This window comes from Capsicum annuum, chromosome 7 (genome assembly GCF_002878395.1).
Source record: "Capsicum annuum cultivar UCD-10X-F1 chromosome 7, UCD10Xv1.1, whole genome shotgun sequence".
Lineage (NCBI taxonomy): Eukaryota > Viridiplantae > Streptophyta > Magnoliopsida > Solanales > Solanaceae > Capsicum > Capsicum annuum.
The window spans coordinates 202430898-202457195 of record NC_061117.1 but is presented as its reverse complement, the minus strand read 5'-3'; the positions used below and the strand labels follow the sequence as shown (position 1 = coordinate 202457195).

At 35.5% G+C, this 26298-nt stretch overlaps 1 protein-coding gene, 1 non-coding gene and 1 pseudogene across 2 annotated transcripts; all 3 read left to right on the top strand.

Annotated features, from left to right (window-relative positions):
- Positions 1-3816: 3816 nt before the first annotated feature.
- TRNAQ-CUG lies at positions 3817-3888 on the top strand. The gene has a single exon. It is a non-coding gene; the product is annotated as a tRNA-Gln (tRNA).
- Positions 3889-6011: 2123 nt separating this feature from the next.
- On the top strand, positions 6012-8871 carry LOC107877306 (F-box/FBD/LRR-repeat protein At5g22700). The gene is made up of 3 exons (XM_016723979.2): positions 6012-7665; positions 8004-8189; positions 8530-8871. Exons 1-3 carry the CDS (start codon positions 6385-6387, stop codon positions 8539-8541), a joined length of 1479 nt encoding a protein of 492 aa, XP_016579465.2. The 5' UTR covers positions 6012-6384; the 3' UTR covers positions 8542-8871.
- Positions 8872-12154: 3283 nt separating this feature from the next.
- On the top strand, positions 12155-25365 carry LOC107877305 (annotated as a pseudogene).
- The last annotated feature ends 933 nt before the right edge of the window (positions 25366-26298 follow it).

Sequence of the window (26298 nt, the reverse complement as noted above, 5' to 3'; positions counted from 1 at the left end):
TGATATGAACACTACAATCCATAACCTCCACAACAATGGTGGCTGGGACTTCAGAACTCTTTCTTTTGAACTTCCCTAGCAACTAAAAGAGGTTATAACCACCACCCTTCTACCTCAAAACTCCACTAAAGAGGACAAGCTTATTTGGGGCCTCACCAGCAATGCTCTATTACTGGCAGCATGTACAACCTCATAAGAGACCAGGGGGATATGCACCACAACCAAAGAAATTTCAGAATGGTGTGGAAAGCAAACACTGCTAATAAAATCAAAATTTTTCTCTGGCTGTTGCTTCATAATAGGCTCCCTACCAACGTCTACCTGAGACACATCGGTCTTTCCATCCCCCCGCATTATCGCTTATGCCAAGATCAGGATGAAACTGCTGACCACATCTTTTTTCAATGCCGTAATGCTACCTACTTATGGGATAAGCTATTCCAGTAGGCCCATTTTAAATTAACCCAAATCTGGTCTACTATTGTTGTAGGCTTGTAGCTAACTGGGAAACTGCTTGGCAAAAGCTTAAAGGTAAATCCATCAACAGTTGGATTACTTGGGACACTCTTCTCCTCCGCTGTCTTTGGGTCATTTGGCTCAATAGAAATGACAATAATTTCAATAATAGGAGCAGTCATATCTCTATTAACTTGGCCATTTTCCTAGCCAGTGAGTTCAACATGTTAGCTAACCAAAACCACACACATAAGGCTAACATCACCATAATAGCTATTAGGTGGAATCCACCCACCAATGTCCAGCTTAAACTGCACATCGATGGTTCAGCCCTTGACAACCCAGGCATGGGCGGGATAGGGAGAGTTTTCAGGAATCATAATGGGAACTGGTTGTTAGGATACTACATGCATCTTCCACACACTACCCTTACCATACCAGAATTATTAGCTCTAAGGCATGGTCTAACCATCACTAAGGCCAATAATTTCCACCATTTTTGCATTGAGACTTATTCTAGTACCATACTTCAAATGCTCACTAATGATCACCTTTCCTATCATAATCTGCTTAATGAGTGCAGGTCACTAATAGAGGAGACACAAACAGTTCCACCAACCAAGATATTAGGGAGCAGAATGAAGTGGCAGACGTGTTTGCGAAGGAAGGAGCTAGAAGTCGTGTAGTGTCCCTGAAAGTGTTTTGGCAAATGCCCTATTTTGTAACTGATTATGTACAATCTAATCGTGAAGGATCGTTAGCCCATCGTAGAATTTAAAACTCATCTAGTATCCTACAGAGTGGGGATGTGGTCCCAAACAATATTATTTTGGATCCTTCGTTTGTAAGGAGCATAACCCCTCTCCCACCTTAATCTCTAATAAATGAATTTCCTTTTAACCAAAAAAAATATAGTTTCAACAAAGAAATTTTCTTAGTAGTGTTACTCATATTAACTGTAGATCACAGTTGAATTACAAAAAAAAAATATAAGGACATTAAAGAACATAGACATAATAATATGCACAATCTTTTCACGCACAATTTTAAATTAACAAGTTTATACCAAAATTAGGGTCATCAAAATATAGGAGTTTTTCAACGGAAGAGAAAAGAGCTGGACATTCAAAATTGAGAAAGCAATTGAAGTATACTACTAGTTTATGCTGAGAATGAGGAAAGAGAGTGAATACATTTAATATTAATGAAAAAGAATGTTAAACGTGTCATAAAGTATGATTTGAACACCTGTTTTTGAAATGGACACATTTAAGCATTTTCAATATGGACACCTGTTCAGATTTATAAATAAAGTAATTTTCTTATTTCATGATCAAATGTCCATTACTACTTTTCGTTGTTCTTTGATCTTGTAATTGTGTTATTTGAATTTGTGCAATGAAATAACATGAGTATATTTAAATTTTAAAAAATTAAAATATCCTATGTTAATGAAGAGGTGAACCGAAAAAGATGGGGCTGGAGGGGTGAGAAAAGAAAAAGAGACTATAATAAAATGGGACTCATAATATGTCTTTTAAAAATTAAAATTTAAAAATATCCCCACACAACTAGAAAATCCTTACACACCATAAAATTTTTCTCGCCCTCTATATGACTTTGGCTCACATATATTCTTACCGTGAAAATAGTTCAACAACAACAACAATAAACCCAGTGTATTCCTATATAGTGGGGTCTGGGGAGGGTAAGATGTACGCAATCCATACCACTACCTCCGGAGAAGTAGCAAGGTTGTTTCCGATAGACCCCCAGCTCAAGACAAAGAATATTAATCAAATCCGCAAAAAAACACATAATAAGATGACAAGACATAAATACACCACCCATAAGGACCGTGAAAAATACTTCGATTCACATATATATATATAACGTAGGCAGTACATATTACTGAAGTTATACTCACTGTAATATTACAACATTCTAGTGATCATTGAAAGATTTAGTGACAATTTTGAAGGGTCCAAAACTTTTATGATATGAATTTACAGTAATACACGTGTTGTGCACTTTATTTTGGAGATTGGGCGTATCAACTAATCTTTCAGAAAGAATTCGATATCCCACCGTAAATGATTAGTCCTGTTCCAACACTTCACTAATCAAGAAAATTTTTAGGCATTACACCTTTCGTTTTCTAGCAACTCACAGATCATATTTAATTTATTTCTCAGAGCAAATAAAAGATAGCAGAATCTAGCGTTGATAATGAATGGTACCACCTAGAAACGTATAGGAAGTTTTTCCCACTTCGTACGGCTTGAGAAAAATGATTGGTTCTAGGTTTTGTATTTATATGAAATCCTATTTAAGAAATGACAATAGGGTCCTTAAAATATCAGTTCAATTAAAGATATACGTAGTTTTTTCTTCTTTCATTCTGAAATTTGACAAAAAAAATATTCTTTCTCTCGTAACTCAAGTTGTATAACTTTCAATGAAAAATCTTTTGACAATTTTATTTATTGAACGATCTTTCTTCTATTTATGTTTGTCCATAGAATTTCATACATAGACAACCTCAAATCAATCATTTTTTTCGAGCCGTATGACGAGAAAGCTTCCTGTAAAAAAAGATCTCCGGAAAGTGGATTTTTATAATACGATAAAAGATTTGAATACAACATTTGCATACTGGCATTTATAGCTTGTTATTTTTGACAATACTCAAGCCATGCTTCATGTTCTGTGCCTCTCCTTAAAGGTAGGGGTACAACTGCATATATACCCCGCTAATAAAATTACGTTGGATATGTTCAAGCCATGGCATCACCTAATTAATCCTCCACTTCCACCCCGTACTCTTGCACGAAATATATATAATAACCCCAAAATGTCACATCAATATAATCCAAACTCCAAATCCTTAATTCTTATTTTCTTTTTCCATGTTTCCCCACTTCATGTACGAATCAATTAGTTTAGTGCAGTATAAATTCCCACATTGAGCAAAATATGGAGAAATTCTCAAATACATGTTGAGATTTCCTTGTAATGGACTATCACCCCTTTAACCACTACTGTGTTATGTCTAATAATTGTTGGATGAAATTTTCCGTTTCTTACATAACCTCAAGAACAGGTTCATTAACAAAACCTCTGTGTTTAAACTACTCAAAGACATGCCTCACTCTTTAATTTACAACTGACAAAATCAAGAACATGAATAGCATTCAGAACTATAAGACAACTGCTACAAAATTGGATTTGGTACTCAATTGGGGCTAATTTTGTTATTGCTGGGAACTTGGGGGACGATAATATGGTTCGAATTCATTCTTTGGGGTGTTCACTCTAAAATATGTTATTTAAATTCTATCACACCTTTGTATCACATATGGTTCTATGGTCTAGCGGTTAGGACATTGGACTCTGAATCCAATAGCCCGAGTTCAATTCTCGGTAGAACCTCTCCCTTTTTTTCCTTTTTGTTTGTGTAATTAAAATATTCCAACATACTCTGTTAGTATAACAACAAACAAATAATAATCTACAAAATGTTTTGAAGGTTCAAAATTGCCCCTAATTCTGCAAAATGGAATAAATATGTCTTCGTTGTTACTAAATGGATTAAAATTGCTCTTGTTTTCAAACACAAAAAAGCTTCGCATTAAAAGGGAGGTAAATTTGAACCCTTAAAACAGTCTTTCTGTTTTGGTATTTGATAATCCCAATTGAAAATAAGTATGAAATACCAAAGTTTTAGGTTCGATTCGATAAATCAAACTTCATAAATCCAGATACGTTAATTCAGGATTTACCATTCAAAGAGATCACAAACAATATTTCAATGAGAACCTCCAGCTGAAAGCAATTACTCAAAATAAATATCTTTCAAGCTAAGCCATATGAGCTAGGCAGGTCTAAAAGTTGATGCTTCGTGGAACCTCTTATAGAAAAGTATACACCAAATATTTGTTCGGTGTGATGATCCCATTAAAACTAGATTGGTTTAAAAATCAGAAAACAACCTTGGCGAAATCACCTCTCTATCCATCGACATTCACCGCGCAGACCTTTTTCACCAAATAATTTGGCATATGGTATCTATCGAATACCATATGTGTTGAAGTGGGTGAAAGTCGCACACTGGTTAAGGAATTGATTGAAGGTCTGCTTATATGCGAACTAGCTTTCGGGATTGAAATAGGTCCAAGATCATATCTTTTCATGACATCCGAGTACCATAATTCTGAAATTTTACTCCCAACATGGTGGATTTTAACCCCAAAAAACGTAATGTTGTTTCAACCTGGACTAATGACATTACATGCCTAATAGTCCCCGCAGATCGTCCACAAGCTTAGCTCGTAGCCAATAGCTGCAAGTCTGCAACATCCTTCAATTTTACAACTCCACTAATTTCGTGTTCACCAACAAGTACCACCCAAGGTATCCTTTTCGTGTTCACCAACAAGTACCACCCAAGGTATCCTCGAATCTCTGGCCCGACCGATATGCTTCGTCGCTACTTTCTTATGTATCATTTCTGCTTTTACTTTAGCATTCCACAATTCACCAACCAGCCGAGCAGCTAAAGGACTCTCAATTGTCATCACCAAGAATTCTAATGAGAACTTTGAGTTTCTGTGGCTCCAATTTCCTGGAAATTGTTCAAGTAGATACAATGATACCATCAATAACATAGATGGTACTAGTTCTATTGCTTTGTTATCATATTGAATTCTGTTAACTGTCTCATCTAGAATCTTAAAAAAAGCTCAAGATGAAACTGTTATATATTTACTTATTGATTTGGTGTGCAACAAGTAGAAAAAGGTGTAAACTATCAAAGTCATTTCAAAACAAATCAAATATGCTTATTTAGCTATTATCACCCTATTCTTGTTACAATGCAAATATGTCATGTGCTTATCTAACATCCCTATTAGATTTTCATAACCTCCACCAGTAGCAATTGAACCAAACTGCAGGTTTCCAGGCATTTCCAGACCAACAGTATTGCTCAGCGAAGGAAAACTCTAATTTATGAGCATTTCATGCTCAAACACATATAATAGCCAAATTTCGGAATTCCAGAATTTTCAAGAATTTGAAATATAATAAAAAGTTATTTTTTTAATTCAAATTACTCACAAAAATTTAAAAACAACTCTAACTTGTATTCATAGGCAACCTTCTGTACCATTTTATGTGCCACTACTATTTGCTTCTCAAGAGTGAAACAATTTAAGTTTGACAGTGAATTTGGATATGAAATTTTCTAAATTTTTTAAAATAAAAGTTATATATTTGGAAACTACATAAAAAGTAATTAAACAAGACATAAGACAATTCGAAATATTTGAAAGATTTTTTGAAAAAATAATGATAAAAAATAAACTTATTTGAATTTCGGAATTCGAAAAGTACCAAATAAATTGGGACAAAAGAGTATCATTTTTCACTTTAATAAACAAAAACTACTATTCCTTTCGAATTTAATATTAAACATGACCAAACACGAAGAAAAAAGGAGGGATATGATATGCCCAACCACAAATAAGTCAATTGTCTAAAAACTAAGACAAATCCACACAACTTTCGTTAGTAGGTGAGATATGGAATAAAATTTTTCGTAACAGCCATTGTAACGTAGAGCCTACGGGGATTAATTGAATGCAATTGAAATAAAGTCTTTTCAACGCACCTGCTTCTTTTTTCCAACAAATAAAACTGAAGTAGTGTCAAGATGCAGAGTGAAGCTGCAGATAATCGTGGTGTCCTGGTTCGTTTTTGTGCATGTCCTTAGGTGTGTGGGTTAGCGTTCACGCACCTCAATTAAATTCACTAGGGTACCTATGATGTTTGGGTCTGCTTTTGCACAACTATGTCCGGATTGAAGCTACCTACTATTTTCACCTCTGCAGACTTGTTCAATCATTTGCCATTGTTCCAATTCCAAATATGCCAAGAAGAAGAAAAAGAGGCCAAAAAAAGAGCAGAACTCCAAAAATTGGAATGACAATGACCACAGGAGGAGGAGACAAAGAAGATACTGATCGTGTCGATAGAATTTCCAGTTTACCTATCGACATTATTCGTCGAATTCACTTGTGTCTTCCTCGGGTAGATGCAGTTAGAACTAGTGTTTTGTCCCAGAGATGGCGAACCATTTGGGCTTCTCATCCTAAAATTTATTTGAATGAAGAGGATTTTGGAGCTGAATTTTCCGTCTTCAGGGATAAAGATGAAGTTGACTTTTCCAAATATTGCGATGGAGAGAAAGAGAAAAGAAAGGCCTTCTTAACTTACTTGCAAAAATCCTTGGACATCCGTCACAAGTATTTTGAACACGTTGACACATTCTTTCTTCAAATGACAGTTGAGAATGCTTCTGCTGAATCCCTCGTCAAAAAATGGATTGATTTTGCCTTGAAAAAAAAGGTTAAGACGTTACATATTAGTTTGAAATCGAGATATGGTAAGCGTTTTGACTTGTGTAACATTGCGTTTATAGCTGCTACGTTGGTGGATTTAAGGATCGAATACTGTCAGATTTCAAATTGTTCTTTTATACTTCCGACTCTAAGTTCACTCTGTCTAGTTGATGTCTTCATTGAGGATAATGATTTCAAGGATCTCCTTGCCGGGTGCCCTGGAATCGAACAATTAAGAATTACTTTATATTCAAAAAAGTTGCCTACTATGGTAGTTTCAAATCCTACCCTGAAACTTTTTGGACTGTATTATCCTAGTTTTAATGGTAAAGTACTAATAGAGTCAAAACATCTTGAATCCCTTGAATTTAGTTTCTCCAGGAAGTTCATGTGGGATATAGAGATCACTTCCAGAACAACAGTCAGGAATTTGAGATTGCGTGGTGTTAATGATCAAGATAGGACACTGACACATTTTATAAATGAATTCCCTCTACTTGAGATACTCGTGATAAGTGATTGCAGTAATTTGCAAAATCTTTATCTTTCTCAACGGAATTTGTCTAGCTTTGAGATATATCAAGTTGATGAAGTAGAGGTAAGAATAGATGCCCCCAAGTTAAAATCCTTGGAGTACACGGGTGGCCTTACTTTGTTTCCTGGAATTGAGGCTTCTAAGGGGCTGGAATTTGTTCGATTCTATTTAAACCCCGAAATGCTCAATGATGGCTGGTACATTTGGTTAAGAAATATTTTGGAGTGTTTTGCTCATGCCAAGCACTTGAGTTTGATTTGTCAATCTGAACAGGTAAACCATCTCTAAAGCTCATTGACATCACTTCAATCCTCAATTTGTTTTTAATGTTCCTTAGTTGCTTGACATACTTGGGTCACGATCCCCGACTTTTGAATCCTTCCTTTTTTGCTTGACATGCTTGGGACACGATCCCTGACTTTTGAATCCTTGCTAATGTTAAAGTGCTTGCAAATAAAGTTAACGGTCACACGTCAAGAATAGGTTAATTGGATGAAAAATGACGAATCATTTGAGTTGAGAAGGGTAACAGGAACATAAGATTGAATATTAACTTACTGTTCCTGTTCTAACTTTTATATAGTTTGAACTATTTTGTTGATGGTCGTCAGGCTATCATCTTTCCTGATGAGCTAGCTGAGGTCTTACTTCCAACAATCAATGATCTCAAGAATCTGGAAATAAGAATTGATTCATTTGCTGCCACTTCTCAACAAATTTTAGATGGCTTTGTTTGGATTCTTCCCGGTCTGAAGACTTTGTCCTTGACTTTAGGTTCCATCACAAAAGTCATTGAGGTACTCTAAATCTCCAATTGACTTTTGCACTGTTTAATTCCTTTCCTTTTGGTGATTAATTTTTGTCTTTTTTGTCATTTGTGGCTCGTTAAACTTTCGAAACAACTAGTGTTGGTGATGGCACAACACAACTCACTAAGGCCAGACTAAGGAGTCTGTTAAATGGGATTGGGCGAGATTGGCTAGGATAACATTTTAGGATATGAGTTAGAATTCATGGATTTGACAGTATAGTGCAGAGCGTTAGTCTTATTGGGTTGGAAGTACTTTTATCTTTTGTTATTCGTTCGTCCATGTAATTGTCCTTGACAAACTTCATAGTTCATTATTTTAAATGCAGTTTCCGCAATGAGGATGATGTGAAGGTGCTCTCTGCAGAACTAGGGCAACATCGGAAATTGACACACGATGATCAGAATGTATGCTTTCTAAAATTTAAGTATGTTTTGAATTCCATATTATTGGAAGTATAAGCAAAGTTTAGAGAAATGTTGTAACTGTTATTTCCAAGCAATGGTTCCATAGTTTGATCAGTCGCCATGGTACTGGAACGCTTCTTTGGATAATGCTTTTGAGATGTAATTTGGAGGAAAAGTTGATGTGAATAGAATGGCATATGTGTATTTTCTTAATGAAGTTCTGTATTTTCCCAAGTTGTTTTCTATAAAAGTTTATCACTTTACTTCTGTGGAGATTAAATTGGGAACAATATATATGCAGCTTTTTGGTGTCTTTCAAACGTGCAAAAAAAAAAAAAAAAAGAATTTCACGGCCAAACGCCCCAAAGTAACTTTTTAATGAACCATTATTGTTACACACTTACACTGTAATCATTTCACTTTTGAAAAGAACTTAGAATTATATGCTACTGTCATACTTCAAATACTATACTGAGAGCTGATGCCCAACTATGGCTGAATTATATGCTACTACCATACTTCAAATATGGTATTGAGGCGGCCAATGTATCACCTTACTTCATATCAAATGTCTAAAGATATGATACTTAGAGTTGAGACTAATTCAACTTCAAAAACTGGCTCGTGAGGGGAGAATTGTCCAAAACCAGTGTGGGAGTTGGACGTACTCTAACTGAATACAACACTCCGATTAGTTTGTGTAAGAGTTGTGTTTCAATTTCCTAAAGCCTGCACCACAAAACTGCAAGAGTTATACGTGTGAATAAATAAACATGCAACTAACACTAAAAAGCTCAGAACTTGAGTTGTAATGTGAAAGTGATTGAGAGTAAAATTGGAATTAGAATCTTTAATCAAGGTATGACATGAATTATCACAAGAAAAGTTTAACATTTTAAGAAAGAAATGGTAAGAACCTTTTTTGAAGTTATTTGTTTATAACAATCCCTTTATTGTAGATCCTTTATTGTAGATCATTTCCTAAACATTTGGATATAATTAGTAATTAGTCCTGTGAACTAATCGATTTGAAGCGATTTTAGTTATTATAAAATTGAAATTTCAAATTTCAATTTGTTAAAATCCTTATCCTAACTCAATTTATTCTAGGTTCAGTTTGATTATTTTTTATTATTTCGATTCGTATTTACGAATTGCATTGTTCGATTTTAAAAAATTCAACAAGAAATTACTTTCATTCAATTGTAAAGCAAGCATAATAAAAAAATAAATACTCCAAAAATGTTGGTCTGGGATATGGTATAAGTGTATAAGTCAACAAACCCAGTATATTCCCACCTAGTGAGGTCTGGGGAGGGTAGAATGTACGCAGTTCATACCACTACCTCTAAAGAAGTAGAGAGACAAGAATATGGTATAAGTACCTACTATATATACATAGGTTGTTTTATGTTTTAGGTTTGTAAGTAATTAATATTTTCTTCGTCCCATTTTAGTTGGGCACATTTCATTTTATATGGTGGTCAAGAAATTATAAATTGAATGATGAATTTTACTATTTACGCTTTACAATATTAGTTATATTCATTGGGCGGCATAGGAATGGATATTGAAATTGTAACTGTTCATATTTAATGTATACAATTAATTGTAGGGGTAAACTGAAAAAAATAATAATTAATTCTATTTAGATTTAGTAAGTGATCAGTTAGTATGGGACATTTACTTTTAGTAAGATGACCGACTAAATGAGACAAGAGGAGTAAATACTAAATACCATTATTATATATAATATAATATATAATATGCATAAATTTCAATTTTTTGAATTGATTTGGATTGTAAATACACCCAACCAAATTCGATTCGAAAAATCAAAGTATTTCAAAATTGAATTTGTAAATCAATTCAAACTGTATAATCCAAATTGAATATTCAAACAGCTCCGAATTGATCCGAATATTTGAATCGATCTAATTTATGCATAACCCAACTAGTAAGTTAACCAAATAATCGTTAAGGGTTTGTTTGATAGGGATAAAAATAATTTTCCATTTTCTCTTGTTCAATTAGCTTAAATGTTCTGAAAAAATGTTTCTTAAATGACGTTATTTTCCTCCAATTTTATGAAACTACTTTCCTACATAAAGTAGGGGTGTGCATCGGTCGGTTCGATTCGATTTTATATATTATCGGTTCAATATATAGGTTTTAAATATGCGAAACCAATAATTAAATCAATAAGATATTTTTTATTGGTTTTTGATTTATCAATTTTTAGTCCTTATCGTTCATTTTTTATTTAACCGATAAGAAAATACTCATAAAGTAGAACTAGTAGTAACTAACATGAAAAAAAAAATCGAATCTTAGTTATAACCATAAATCCTACATGATGTGTTTTAATTTACAAGAATCTTCAAGTTTGAACTAAATGTTGTTAGGAGAATTTAAGAGTTTGTATAATTGAAATAATAGGTTTGTTAATTTATAGAAATTAAAGAGATATTAATATATATATTCTTATCGGGTCGTCAGTTTACCCAATAACCCAATAAGAAAAAACCGAACCAATAACCCGATAATTATTTTTTATAAAATCATTAAAAATCGTTAACCCAATAACCCAGCAACAATAAACCAATAACATTTTTATTGATTCGGTTTATCGGTCAGTTCGATTTTTGCACACCGCTAGCACAAAGTAAGAAAACTTTTCTCAAAACTCCCTTCCAACCTCATCAAAATGCCCCAACTAGGGATTTGCCTACCTGACCTGAGACCCAATGGCGACTTAGGACCTAACCCCAAACTCGGATCTCAAATCGAGATTAAAAACTTAACCCCGATTTAGGATTCCACCTTGACTCCGAGTTGGAGTTGGGATTGGATTGAGTTCTAAGTCGGCGTCAAGTTCCTTCGTTTAAGGATCAAGTTTTGAGTCGGGATCAATGTCAGGGTCATGGATTGTGTCTCAAATTGCGGTCGATGTCAAGGTCAAGGGTCATGTCTCGAATTGGGGTCGAGGTCAAAGTTAGGGTCGTGTCTTGGGTTGATGAAGGGTCAGATCAAGTCTTGGGTCGAGATAGGGGTTTGAATTTATGGTCTGGGTTTGATGTAATAGCATTTATTCAAATTATATCTAAACGTTCTTGAAACAACAATTTCTTCTCAATTAACTAAACACACAAGGAAATAAGCAGAGTAGAAAAACTACTACTCCCTCTGTCACAATTTATGTGGCACATTTCGCTTTTCGAGATTTAAACAATATAAGTTTGGTTGTGTATTTGATCGTAAAATTTTATAAGTCACAATAATTGACAATTCAAAGTATTCAAAAACATATATGAAAAATTATGGTGAAATACAAACATGTTTGAATCTTAAAATTGAAAACATGGCGCATAAATTGAGAGAGGAAATATTTTTCATACCAACACACCCTTGATGATTACATATAAATACTTTAAAAATAGTTATTTTCTGTTTTACTTAAATATTAAAAAATAATTAAGTCACCCACTTATATTTTTTAATAAAACTTTTGGCGGGAGAAAAATTTCCATTTTCCCAACCCTAAATAGTTTTCGCTGATGTGAAATACAAACTTCTCCCTCTTGAAATTGATCTAATTTGTTTCACCTCTGTCTAGAAATGCCGAAAAGAAGAAGGCATCATGCAAAACAGGCGACCGCCCAAACAACCAAAAAATTCTGTAGACAGAATGTCCAACTTGCCTGTCGAAATCATCCGTGAAATTCACTCGTGCCTTCCACGGAAAGATGCAGCCAAAACTAGTATTTTGTCCCAAAAATGGCGAACCATTTGGGCTTCTCATCCTAAAATTTGTTTCGACGAAATGGATTATGGGCCCGATTAGTACCAATACACTGAAAGAGGCAAAGCCAAGAGAGATGCTTTGTTAACTTACTTGATAAAGTCCTTGGACAGCCGTGAGAGGCCTTGTGTATACGATTGTGCAGTCGACTCACTCTTTCTTCGAATGACAGTTGAAAAATCTTCGGGTGAATTGTTGGTGAACAAGTGTATTTCTTTTGCCTTGGAAAATAAGGTTAAAATGTTATGCCTCAGTTTAAAAACAATTTATCGTGATCGTTTCTACTTGCGCGGTGTTGCATTTTGTGCTACTACGTTAGTTGGTTTAACTATCTTTGATTGTGAGATTTCGAATTGTTCTTTTATGCTACCTGCACTTAAGTTGCTCTGTCTACTTGCTGTTTGTATTGAGGATGATGATTTCAAGGATCTCATTGCCAGTTGTCCTCGAATTGAGCAGTTACTGTATCGAGAGTACTGAAAAATTGCGTACTATTGTAGTTTCAAATCCTAACTTGGAATTTTTTGGGGTGCAACTTCCTTGTGTTTATGGTAAAATAGTTATAGAGTCCACAAAACTTGATTCCCTTGAATTTATTTCATTCAGCATGTACTTGTGTGAAGTTGAGATTATTTTCACGACATCAGTAAGAGAGTTGACACTGCGAGATGCTAATGACGAAGAAACAATGATGCATTTTCTGAACAAGTTTCCTCTACTAGAGAAACTCGTCATAGATGGTTGCAATTAGCATATGTGAAGTTGAGTTCCACGCCAACAGTACGGAATTTGACATTGTGTAATGTTAATGATGAAGATACCACATGGATAAATTTTATAGACAGATTCCCTTTGCTTGAGAAACTCATCATAGATGGTTGCAGTATGATGGAATACCTTCATGTTTCTCAACATAATTTGACTAATTTGGTGCTATATGATTGTTTTGTAACAAGGGAGGTAAGAATAAATTCGCCCAAGTTAAAATCATTGGAGTATAAGGGCGGCTTCACTTTTTTTGAGGGCATAGAAGCTTTGCAAGAGTTGGAATTTGTTGAATTGTATTTAGATCCTTTGAAGTTTCGTGATTATTGGTACAGTTGGATAAGAAATCTTTTGGAGTCGTGTGCTCATTCCAAGCATTTGAGTTTGATTTGTGGTATTGAAGAGTTAACCCTTTTTCTTTCTTTTTCTTTTCCTTTGGAGCGGGATGGGGTACCCTTCAGTATGCTTACGATGCGCCTTAATTGCATGCCATACTGCATTTTCTTGCTGCGCACACCCAACTCTCGAACCATTGTCAGAGGATCATATATTGACAAACATTAGAAAGTGATTGCAAATGAAATTATTTATACACATCAACATAGGTTAGTTGGATGAAATTATGAAACCTTTAAAGTTGGCAAGGGTAGTTTACCAGAAAAAAGTTGGAAACGGTAATATGAAGAAAGGGTTGCACATTAGCTTACTTTTCCGTTTACTTATATGCTATCTTTGGATTGCCTTATAAGAAAAAATCTACTCTTTGATGGCTCTTTTTTTTGGTTACTATAATATCCTCAAGTCTCTTCCTGAATAAAAGCAGTTGGAATTTGTTCAATTTTTTGGTAACAACTGCAAATTATTATCATAACCACCAAAACACAAATACAAATAAAGAGCACGTATTTTCAGAACAGAAGATAGGCCTCCTACGGGGCAATAAAACTAACTTCAAAGCAAATGCTGAACAAACTTCCTACATTTCTATGTTTTCTTAGAAGCTCTCCGTAAGCATAATCTTCTTCTATTTCCTTCTTTATCTGTGCATACCTCCTCCGTATGTAGAATTTTGCCTCTGAACTTCTTCTGATTCCTAGCTCTCCATGTGTTGTATAAAACAACTCCATAAATGGCTGAAATGAGTTCCTTCTGGAACTGTTTCCCGTGCTTCCTCTCGATGCATTCTAGGATTTGTTTGATGCTACCTGTCCGTAGTGCAAAACCTAACCATCGATTTATCTTCTGCCTGACTTATATAATCCATGTGCAGTCCACAAACAAGTGTGCATTAGTCTCTAGGACTTTAGCATCGCATAGATAATAGCTTGTATCATCCCCCTGTATATGCAGCCTGATCAGTCTTTCCTGTGTTAACAACCTCCCTTGCATCGCTAGCCAAACCACAAACCTATGCTTAGGAAGGGCCATAGATATCCACACTAACTTAGTTGTTTCCATCTTAGGTCTCTGTCCTACAATAGACAAATATCTCTCGTTAGTGGAGTACGTACCATCCTTTGTGAGTATGTACCTGCCCTGTGAATACCAACCCTGCATGAGAGCTTTAATAGAATTGGGTTTCCTACCGACTGCAGTCTATAGGAACTGTATGATCCCAAATATTGAGGTCCTCATTGTATAGATACCACAAACACATAATGTCTCCTGTTGGTTTGTCATAACAGTTGCCCATTGAAGCTGTATTCTAGTCTCTACTACATTTGATAGTCAGACCCCATTGTCTGTTGGGATGGCAAAGCTGATCCCAAGAGACTAATATTACTTTCTTCTTCTCTTCAGAACTTCCTCAAAGGTAAGCCCTACATATCTTGTCCACTTCTTTGAGGATGCTTTGGGACTATGAACACTGCACTCCAAAAGCTATGAATATATTAGTGCCAGCCGCCATTGAGCCCCCTCACGTTTTAGCTAAGTATATTAACCATTCCTTGCAATAGGAATGGTATGCCCAGTTGTCCACCCACATTCTCCCCACGGTCTCTGTTTACATCCTTTCTCTGCAAAACTTGAAAGAAATTTGAACTAGCTATTTGCTGTTCTTGCCCTAGAGGTGTCTTTATTCTGATTTTTCCTGTTCTCACAAAAGTTTGCCACTCAGCATTACTACCTGTGTGGTTTTCGCAAGTTGGTTCTCCACATCAACTTGACTTTTAGTTTGCTAATTCTTACCCCTTGCTGTGCCTTCAGTTGGCTGAACTTGTATCTTCTTCTCTTCCCTTCTATGTGGCACTTGAGCATCTTTTGGCCATTTCTTCTTAAGTCTACACACATCCTCAGCATGCCCATACTTGGTGCAAAATTTTCACAAAGTGGGCTTCCAATCATACTGGACAGTTTGTGTAATCAATTTGCTTTTCTCATTTTTGAATCTCACCTTGTCTGGTAGCTGTGCACCCATTTCCACGTCAACTAGTATCCTTGCAAAGCTTAACCCATTCCTTTCCTCAGTGTTATGATCCACCATAAGGGGTCTTCTTATCAAACTTCCAATCTTGCCTCAACCCTTTCCTACTCCAATATTTAAAGTCTAGTCCTGGACTCCTGGGAACTTAATCGATATTGGGACTGTGAATAATTCTTCCCTAGTAAATTCCAATTCTGTGTCCATTCCTTGACAATAAATGGCTTATTGTCAAAATGGTATATTCCACCTTGTAGCACCTCTTGCTTGCCAAAGATTGTGGCAAAGTTCCTCACTATTACCCCATTTTTCATAGTCATTCCATCTATACCATATTTCTGTTAATCCTTCTACGGGTACGCAGAATCTGTATATGCAGAACAACAACTTCAACTAGAGTTCAAGTATAAACAAGAACACGATGAAGTATATCAAATACCCTCAACACAAGATTAAAATGACCTTTCCAAGAGGTGTATTTTTTTTTTTCCAGAAAATAGATGAAACAGAAATGAATAAGGCCAAGTCGTTCGAATTTACGAAGTTTGCTTAAGGAAACAATTCCCCTCATTGTACCCGAGGTTATAGAATTTTTTCTCCCACGATAAAATGGCCTTCAATCCAAATATAGCGGTACCTCAAATATTTGGACTCGTCGAACGCACTCAACAGTTTGAATGATCACACGAAATTTTTTTATTCTGAAATTTTGTATCAAAACCTGTGGAAGAAAGCAGGTTTTTATAGCCATAACATGCCTCTTCTGAAAAGAGGCAATGGTTCATGTCAAAGGTTACACATGTTCTGTAAATTCATGTCTGTTCATCCAAAGATTGCATCTTTTCCTGAACAGTCATCTCTCTCCATGAATCAGTGTGTCCTTTTGCTGAAGGATTGCATCCTTCTGAAACAAGAAGCATCAATTCAAATCTGAAGCATTGCATCTGCTGCATGCATGCATAAATGGAGAATACTGTTGTGTTTTGGTAGATTCGGATCATCAAATAAAATTTGTCCAAAAAGATAGATCTCATTGATCGATCATTTGCCAAATCCAAATCCAAATTCGAAGCCGAGCTGAGCGAGCGACGACAATGTTGAAGTGTGTTTCACAATATAAACACTTTAAAGCTTTTTTCTCCCACTAATGTGGAAGAATTTAGTAAACTTTCCAATTTTTGAGTACACTTTCCATATTGGTGTGATCTCAATTTTTCTCTTCCACTTGGTTTTTCTCCATTTTTCATTCACACCTCTCATTTACTATGAACCCAACAATCCCCCACATGAATAGGGAATGACTATTTTTCGTAAAAGTTTTACGGACAAGTATGTGATCATCAAGCGAAGACTGATTGCATCTGGATAAGTGGGTTTCCCTTTGAATTTTCTGTAGCGAACATGTATTGGATGAACTCAGTCAATCGGTAGATTTGATATCTTTGAACCATCGAGCTTTAATGTACACCTAGACAACACGTCACACAACCAGCCTTTTACCGTTTATGGTTCTCACGGTTTTGTTCTTTTCAGCCATGAACACGTCCCGATTTTGTGAGAGCTTAGAGAATAGGCCTTTACTAACATTCTCCTTGAAGCGGCTTCCACTTCGCCCTCACATAGGTGATTTCTAAACGTTCAATCCTATAGATTAAACTATTTGGTCAATCTGCCAAATTTAGATAATCATTAAAAGACTTTTCACTTTAAGTCTTATCCTTGATTACTATACATTGTCTACATCATGAGAATGGGTTGGGTAATTGACAATGTTGAACCTGTCTGACACAACTTTGTTTGATCTCCTTGAACCTAGCTCTTGGGATCTCCAGTCTGCAAGGTAGAGTTACCGTTATGCTGACTTATCCTAGGCCTTAAACCTATTCCCTTGAATGTCCTTCCACTCCTTCTCTAGATAGGCCTTTTGTAAGTGGATCCGACACATTATCCTTTGACTTTACATAGTCAACAATGATAATTCCACTAGAGAGAAGTTCCCTAGGTATTATGTCTTTGTCATATGTGACGAGATTTACCGTTGTACATCATGCTCCCTGCCCTACCTGTTGCCGCTTGGCTATCACAGTGTATACATACTGGTGCCACTGACTTGGGCCAATAAGAAATATCTTCTAAGAAATTCCAGAGCCATTCTGCTTCTTCACTGGCTTTATCCAATGCGATAAATTTAGATTCCATTGTAGAGCGAGCAATACAAGTCTGTTTGGATGATTTCCAAGAGACTGCTCCTCCACCGATAGTAAATACATATCCACTTGTGGATTTTACTTCGTTCAATCCGGTGATCCAATTTGCATCACTATATCCTTCAAGTACCACAGGATATTTATTATAATGCAAAACATAATCTTGAGTGTATTTAAGATACCCCAAAACTCTTTTCATTTCCATCCAGGGAGTTTTGTTGGGATTACTCGTGTACCGACTCAATTTACTGATAGTGCATGCTATGTCTGGTCGTGTATAGTTCATTATATACATTAAACATTCCAATACTCTTGCGTACTCCAATTGCGAGTCACTTTCACCTTCATTCTTTCAAAGTCCAAAGCTCGCATCCAATGGAGTCTTGGCAATACCAAATTCCATATACTTGAACTTGTCAAGTACCTTTTCGATATAAAGAGACTGTGACAATGCCAATCCTTGTGGAGTTCGATGGATTCTTATACCTAAGATTACATTTGCAACTCCAAGGTCTTTCATATCAAACTTGCTCTCGAGCATTCGTTTTGTTGCATTTATGTCAGAAATGTCTCTACTGATGACCAACATATCATCCACATATAAACATACAATGATTTGGTGATTTGGAGTGTCTTTAATATAAACACATTTATCACATTCATTTATTTTGAATCCGTTTGCCAACATGGTTTGGTCAAACTTCGCATGCCATTATTTTAGTGCTTGCTTTAGTCCATATAATGACTTGATAAGTTTACAAACCTTGTTTTCCTTTCCTGGAACCACAAAACCCTCAGGCTATTCCATGTATATTTCTTCCTTCAATTCTCCATTTAGAAAAGCGGTTTTCACATCCATTTGATGGATTTGAAGATCATATACCGCCGCTACGTCAATTAACATTCGAATCGATGTTATCCTTGTTACAGACGAGTATGTATCAAAGTAATCAAGGCTTTCTTTTTGTTTGAAACCCTTTACTATAAGTCTTGCCTTGTATTTGTCAATAGTGTCATCCGCTTTATCTTCCTTTTGAAAATCCATTTAGAACCTAAAGGTTTATTTCCGAAAGGAAGATCAACCAATTTCCATGTATGGTTGCTTAAGATTGAATCAATCTCACTATTGACTGCCTCTTTCCAAAAGGATGAATCAGAAGATGCCATCGCTTCCTTAAATGTTTGAGGCTCATTTTCTAAGAAAAATGTTACAAAATCTGATCCAAATGAAGTAGACGTTCTTTGACGTGTACTACGTCTTGGATTTTCTTCATTATGTACATTCTCACTTGGTTCATCTCGAGGTCGTTTAAATCCCCCACTAGGCTGTTCATGTCTAAGTTTATACGGGTATATGTTTTCAAAGAATTCAGCATTGTCTGATTCAATTATCATATTTTCATTAATATCCGGATGTTCAGATTTATGAACCAAAAATCGACATGCTTTACTACTTTTAGCATATCCTATGAACACACAGTCCACCGTCTTAGGACCTATCTTGACCCTTTTAGGCATATGAATTTGGAGCTTTGCTAGACACCCCCACACTTTGAAATATTTCAAGTTGGATTTTCTTCCTTTTCATTTTTCATAAGGAGTTGATTGTGTTTTACTATGGGGAACTCTTTTGAGTATACGATTGGTTGTAAGGATAGCCTCCCCTATAAGTTTTGCGGTAAATCGGAACTTATAAGTAAGGCATTCATCATTTCCTTCAAAGTTCGGTTTTTTCTTTCCGCAATTCCGTTAGATTGAGGTGAATACGGGGCCGTAGTTTGATGGACGATTCCATTCTCTACACATATTTCGGCGAAGAGAGATTCATATTCTCCACCCCTATCACTTCTTATCATTTTTATCTTTTTATCTAACTGAGTTTCAACTTCAGTTTTATATTGCCTAAACGCATCTATTGCTTCATCCTTATTATTTAGCAAATAGACATAACAATATCTAGTGCAATCGTCAATAAAAGTTATGAAATACTTTTTCCCACCACGTGATGGTGTTGACTTCATATCACAAATATCGGTGTGTACTAAGTCTAAAGGATTGGAATTCCTTTCAACGGACTTATAAGGATGCTTTGCATACTTTGATTCTACACACGTTTGACACTTTGATTTATTGCACTCAAAGTTTGGCAAAACTTCTAAGTTAATCAGTTTTTGTAACGTTTTATAATTAACATGGCCTAAACGTTCATGCCATAAATCATAAGACTCAAGCAAATAAGAAGAATTTGAACTTTTATTTATTTCAACAGTCATTACTTTCATCTTATAAAGGTCCTCGGTGAGATAGCCTTTTCCTACATACATTTCTCCTTTGCTAATTATAATTTTTCCAGAAAAGGTTACACATTTGAATCCGTTTTTATCTAGAAGTGAAACAGAAATTAAGTTCCTACGTAATTCTAGAACATACAAGACATTGTTAAGTGTTAAGACCGTACCCGAAGTCATTTTCAAGTACACTTTTCCTGTTCCTTCCACCTTAGCAGTATCGGAGTTAGCCATGTAGATCATTTTTTCTACTTGAGCCGGAGCAAATAGTGAAAACAACTCTTTGTTGGCACATACATGACGCCACCATTCGCGAGGATTCCTCACCAAGTTGCATTCTGAGAACATAGCATACAAATCATCGCATTCTTTGTTGGATTCAATCATATTTGCTTGATCCTTTTTCTTGCCTTTCTTCGGGGCACGACAATCTGTGGACTTGTCGCCAATCTTGCCACAATTGAAGCATTTTCCCTTGAATTTCTTCTTGGGTTGATTGCTTCCTTGTTCATCTTTCTTTCCTTTCTTAGAATTATTTTGGTCATCTTCTACAATATGTGCTCCATTTATTGTAGAATTTCCTTTTGACCTTCTCTCGGCAGCTTTTGTTATCCTCTTCAATACGCAGTTGGATAATAAGATCTTCGACAGTCATCTCCTTGCGTTTATACTTCAAGTAGTTTTTGAAGTCTTTCCACAAAGGTGGTAGCTTCTCAACTATCGCTGTTACTTGAAATGCATCATTCACAATCAAACCTATGAAACAGTTTATGTGAGTATTAAGAACTTTTTTAATTTGTTCAACTAAGGTATTTTTCAAAGATATACCTTCTGCTAGGATATCATATATAATGACTTACAACTCCTGCACTTGAGAGACAACTGATTTGCTATCTATCATTTTAAAGTCCAGGAACTGTGCAACAAGAAATTTCTTAATTCCCGCATCCTTTGTTTTATATTTTCGTTCAAGTGCCTTCCACAATTCCTTCGATTTCTTAGTTCCACTGTAGACATTGTAGAGGCCATCTTGGAAATCACTCAGAATATAATTCCCGCAAAGGAAGTCTGAATGTTTCCAAGCTTCTACAATTACGAAACGCTCTTTGTCCGAGGTTCCCTCGGGCACCTTAAGAGCGTCTTCGCTAGTGAACTGTTGCAGACACAAAGTGATGAGGTAAAAGAACATCTTTTGTTGCCATCGTTTAAAGTCAATGCCCGCAAATTTTTCAGGCTTCTTCGCCGGTGCCATTGTAGGCAGAACATTTGTGCGACTTGATGTGACAATATTAGTTGCCCCCACAGACGTTGCCGCATCTTGCATTTGACTATCGCTTGTCATTTTTCTTGTCACCACAAGACAAAAATACTTAGTATTTTCAGAATACTACTTATAAAGTTAAGCAACTTTAAACTTTTCTTCTTGTTTCTATTTGACAATGAAGTTTTTATGACTTCCAATTGTCAACCGAATGTTCTTTAACTTGTGATGAGGTTTTTATGACTTCAAATCACTAGTTAAGTTTAGGCAGAGTAGAAAGTTAAAACTTTAATCTCCAAAAACAAGCTATACAGATTCTGAAGATTGTTTTCTTAAGATTGTTAATCCTTCTACGGATATGCAGAATCTGTATATGTAGAACAACAACTTCAACTAGAGTTCAAGTATAAACAAGAACACAATAAAGTATATCAAATACCCTCAATACAAGATCAAAATGACCTTTTCAAGAGGTGTATTTTTCTTTTTTCCAGAAAATAGATGAAACAAAAATGAATAAGGCCAAGTCATCCGAATTCACGGAGTTTCCTTAAGGAAACAATTCCCCTCACTGTACCCGAGGTTATAGAATTTTTTCTCCCAAGATAAAATGACCTTCAATCCAAATATAACGGTACCTCAAATATTTGGACTCGTCGAACGCACTTAACAGTTTGAATGATCACACAGAATTTTTGAAGAGAAGAAGAGTATTTTTCTATTCTGAAATTTTGTATCAAAACCTGTGGAAGAAAGTAAGTTTTTCTAACCATAACATGCCTTTTCTGAAAAGAGGCAATGGTTGCATCCTTCTGAAACAATACATCAGTTCGAAACAGTGTAGCTATTTTGAAGCATTAGTTTTGTTCGGATTACAGAAGCATCAGTTCGAAATTTCTGAAGCATTACATCTGCTGCTGCACGAATCATCAAATAAAATTTGTCCAAAAAAATAGATCTCATCGATCGATCAAATCCAAATCCTACGCTGAGCCGAGCGTCGACGTGAGGCATCTCTTATTCCTGGCCTCACTTATCCATGTGGGAGTGTGTTTCACAATATAACACTTTAAAGCTTCTTTCTCCCTCCAATGTGGGGAGAATTTGATAAGTTTTCCTATTTTTGAGTACACTTTCCATATTAGTGTGATCTTAATTTTTCTCTTCCACTTGATTTTTCTCCATTTTTCATTCACACCTCTCATTTACTATGAACCCAACAATTTCCCCTACGACTGTACCCTTGTATCACCTGAAAAAGGGAATGTGCCCCCAACACATAGAATACTACAGCATTCCCGCAAAATTCAATATCTATTTTAATGTGATCCAATTCAATTTCAACAAATTGATTCTCACCCTGTTTAGAAGGGGCTACATACCCCAATTTGTATCCCACATTTGAGAGTTTTGCTATGTCGGAAGTCGTCCCAAATCGATTTCTTCTTTGTTTGTGAGTTTGCTTCCTCTTCCACCTCATCTGTCCATGTTTTTTTTGCTGTTGCCTGCTAATCCCACTGGGACTGTACTGGTAGAGGTCTGCATAACCTTATCCCAGACAACTACTGCTTCGATCTGCTAATTCCTCGCTGATTCCTTGCTATAAGGCACTGTTTCATTGATTTTGGGTGACCCTGTTTCCACTGGCTTCTCAACTCCAAGATTACTCTCTTGTTTCTATTGCTTCGCCTCTAAGTGTAGCACTATTATTCTTCCTCTCTAGTAAACCTTTGGATTTTACGATTGATTCAGTTGATTGTGGGCTATTTTGGTTCGGTTTATCTTAACCCCTCCTGGAGTAGATTTCTGAGATCGCTGAATGTTGTTCCCCTTTCGTGCTAGTGTTTTCTTCGACACTATTGCCTCCTGAGAAGGTACGTGAGCTCCCTTACCCATGGTGGGGCAGGTTAAGCTAACTTGCACCGAGAGAGATAGCATACCTCACCAAGAAAGCATTTTTCTTAATCTGTTCAATTTTATTTAACACCAGAAAGCAATAATGGTTTTTCTTTTTTCTTTTTTGGGTTAAAAGGCCTGAAGAGGGGTGCAGGTTAAGCTAACATAAGCCGAGAGAGAAATCATGCGTCTCCTAGAAAGCATTTAAATTTTTCTTAATTTGTTCAATTTTATTTAACACCAGAAAGTAACAATGTTTTTTTTTTAAGGTGTGGTTAAAAGGCCTGAAGAGGCCTGGATTCATAAATAAAAATGGGTCCGAAAGCCGTAATGCTTGCTTGGACATTTGATTAAGAAATATTTTTGCTCATACGAAGCATTTGAATTTGATTTGCTTGTTTCAACAGGCTAACCATTTAAAGCTCATAGAGTACATCTGTGCTTATCATCTTTAATGTTCCTTTATTGCATGACAAAACTTTTTCTTGATGTACACATCTCAAGCTTTCGAATCCGTGCTAGCGGATATATCGAGACAAACACGAAGAAAGTTCTTGCAAGTTATATTATGTTGGTAACACATGAAAAATAGGTTGATTGGATGAAATGTAATGAAAGCTTTGATTTGAGAAGTGTAATAGGAACATAGGGTTGCACAAGGCATAGTAGGTTACTTTTCATTTGCTATTTTTTATTTGTTTCAACTATTTGGTTTCCGAGACTTATATAAGCTGTTTTTTTGGTTATTGTTATTTGTAACTGCGATTTGGTTGGCATCTTGACATACACTGCAAATTAATGTTTATTTACAATTTTGTCGATTATTTCAACTTCCAACTTGGAATAGAGAATTTGATGTTGGACGACTTGTTTTAGGAGCATCTCAAGGGCAACAATGGTTTTCATTCTCGATACTTCTGGGATTTTTTTTTCTAGTGAAGTTCATTTCTAGTCACAATCTTCCAAGTACTCTTTTTCAACTTCAACGTCATATAATCTTGTTGTCAACATCAACTAAATCTTGTCAAAATGGGACACCGTAGCGAGTTCTTTCGATTATACGATTTCTTGTTACCAATCATTCCGAGTTGCTTTTTGATGGTTGTCAGGTTATCATCTCTGCTGATCAGATAGATGATATATTGCCAGTCAATGGTATCAAGAATCTGAAGTTAGAAATTATTAATTGTCATGCTACTACTGAAGAGATTGTAGATCACTTCATTTGGCTTCTTCCAGATTTGAAGACTTTGGGTTCCACAACAGAAGTCATTGAGGTAATCTACAACTCCAATTGGCTTTTTCACAATTCTAATTCCCATCATCGTGGTTAATTTTTGTTTTGTTATTTTATGCCCTATTAACTTTCAAAACGGTTTAGTGTTGGCAATGGTACTGTACGGCTCACGATGAAGAGATGGATTAGTCTATAATAGATTGGCTAAGGAAAAAATTTTAGGATATCAGGGGATATTTGGATTGGCTTTTTCAAAGTAGTTTTAGCCTAAAGTAGGTGCTTAAAAGCACTTCTTATCTTTCCTAAACACTGCAAAAAAAAAAAAAAGGATTTTAAAAGCCAAAAACATTTAAAATAAGCCAATCCAAATACCCTCTTATTCTTGTTAGGTTGGAATTTTTTTTCCTACGTTTTTATTTCACTGTCTATGTAATTGTTTCTTGACGAACTTTATATCTGTTGTTGCAAATACAGTTTAACTAGAGAGGATGATGTGAAGGTGTTCGCAGAAGAAGTAGCGCACAATCCAAAATCTGACAGGAGAGTATGCTTTCTTAGAATTAAGAAACTCTTTGAACTCCATATTAATGGAAGTAGGCAACTGTTATTGCCAAACAATTGTTCCATGACTTGATCAGTTACTGTAAGTGCTGGACCACTCTTTTGAAAAATGCTTTTGGAGAAGTCATCTGGAAGAAAGTTAAATGTGATTATCATGCGTAGGGATAGTTGTAATTTCTTTGTAAATTCTGTTTTTGTTTTTCCAACTAGTTCTTTTTGGAGAAGTGCCTCAACTCTTCTGTGGATGTGCATGATGGTCTCTTGAGAACTCTGTGCATACCCCATAAAAATTATTATCAATGTTACTATGTTTATCAAGGGCAGATGTAGTTCACAATTTACATGTTCATTCAAACACAGTATCTTTAGCCCAGACCTAGTATAAAGATCCCGTAAATCAAACGGAATGTGGTAGAAATTTTGTTCTTAAATGCTTAAAATTAAAATCTTGAATCTGCCTTCGACTGTTATTAATGCTTTATTTTGAGGGGATGTTGACAAAGTTGGAGAATCCCAACCAAGTGGTTGTGTAGATCTATCAGGGTATTAACTTTTCAAATGGTTAAATTAAGACTATATTAGATGTGGTAAACAGATACGTCTCTGTTGAGTGTCTTCGTAGCTTCATTCGCACTATTTTTCGATCAGTACACATCTAGTTATTTGGAGCTACATTTCTGACTACTAAGTTAGAGGTTCAATTGGAGACAAACTGATGAACTTAATTAAAAGGATCTGCTTGTGTGTAAATGACAAAAAATGATCATTTATTTTATCTCCCTTTTATCTTTGGTAGTTGGTTTAAAATTAGCTTCTCAAGTATCAATTGAATACTTTTGGTCTTTTAGGTTTGTCAAAAGCGAGCATTTTGGTCTCTATTAAATATTACAAACTTTGATTATGAAATTTAACTGGATTCATGACATTTTATTCAAAAAAAAAAAACCCAAAACACCATAAATTTTTGTCAAAATTCCAAAAATCGCAAAAAAAAAAAAAAACTACACTAAATTGCATCATTAGACTCTTGAAACAGATCAAGAATGACATAAATTACAAAATCTATACTTTCGAACGTGAGTTCCTATTAAACGTCATACCATATTGTAGCATCCTCATTCCTACTTATAATAATTGAGTCGTCAAGACCAAGGCATAAAATTTGCCGCAGTGGGATTCCCAGCATTTCTTACGGAATGTAGATTCTTTTATAAGAAGTAATATTTATTATCAAAATTGATAAACGATATT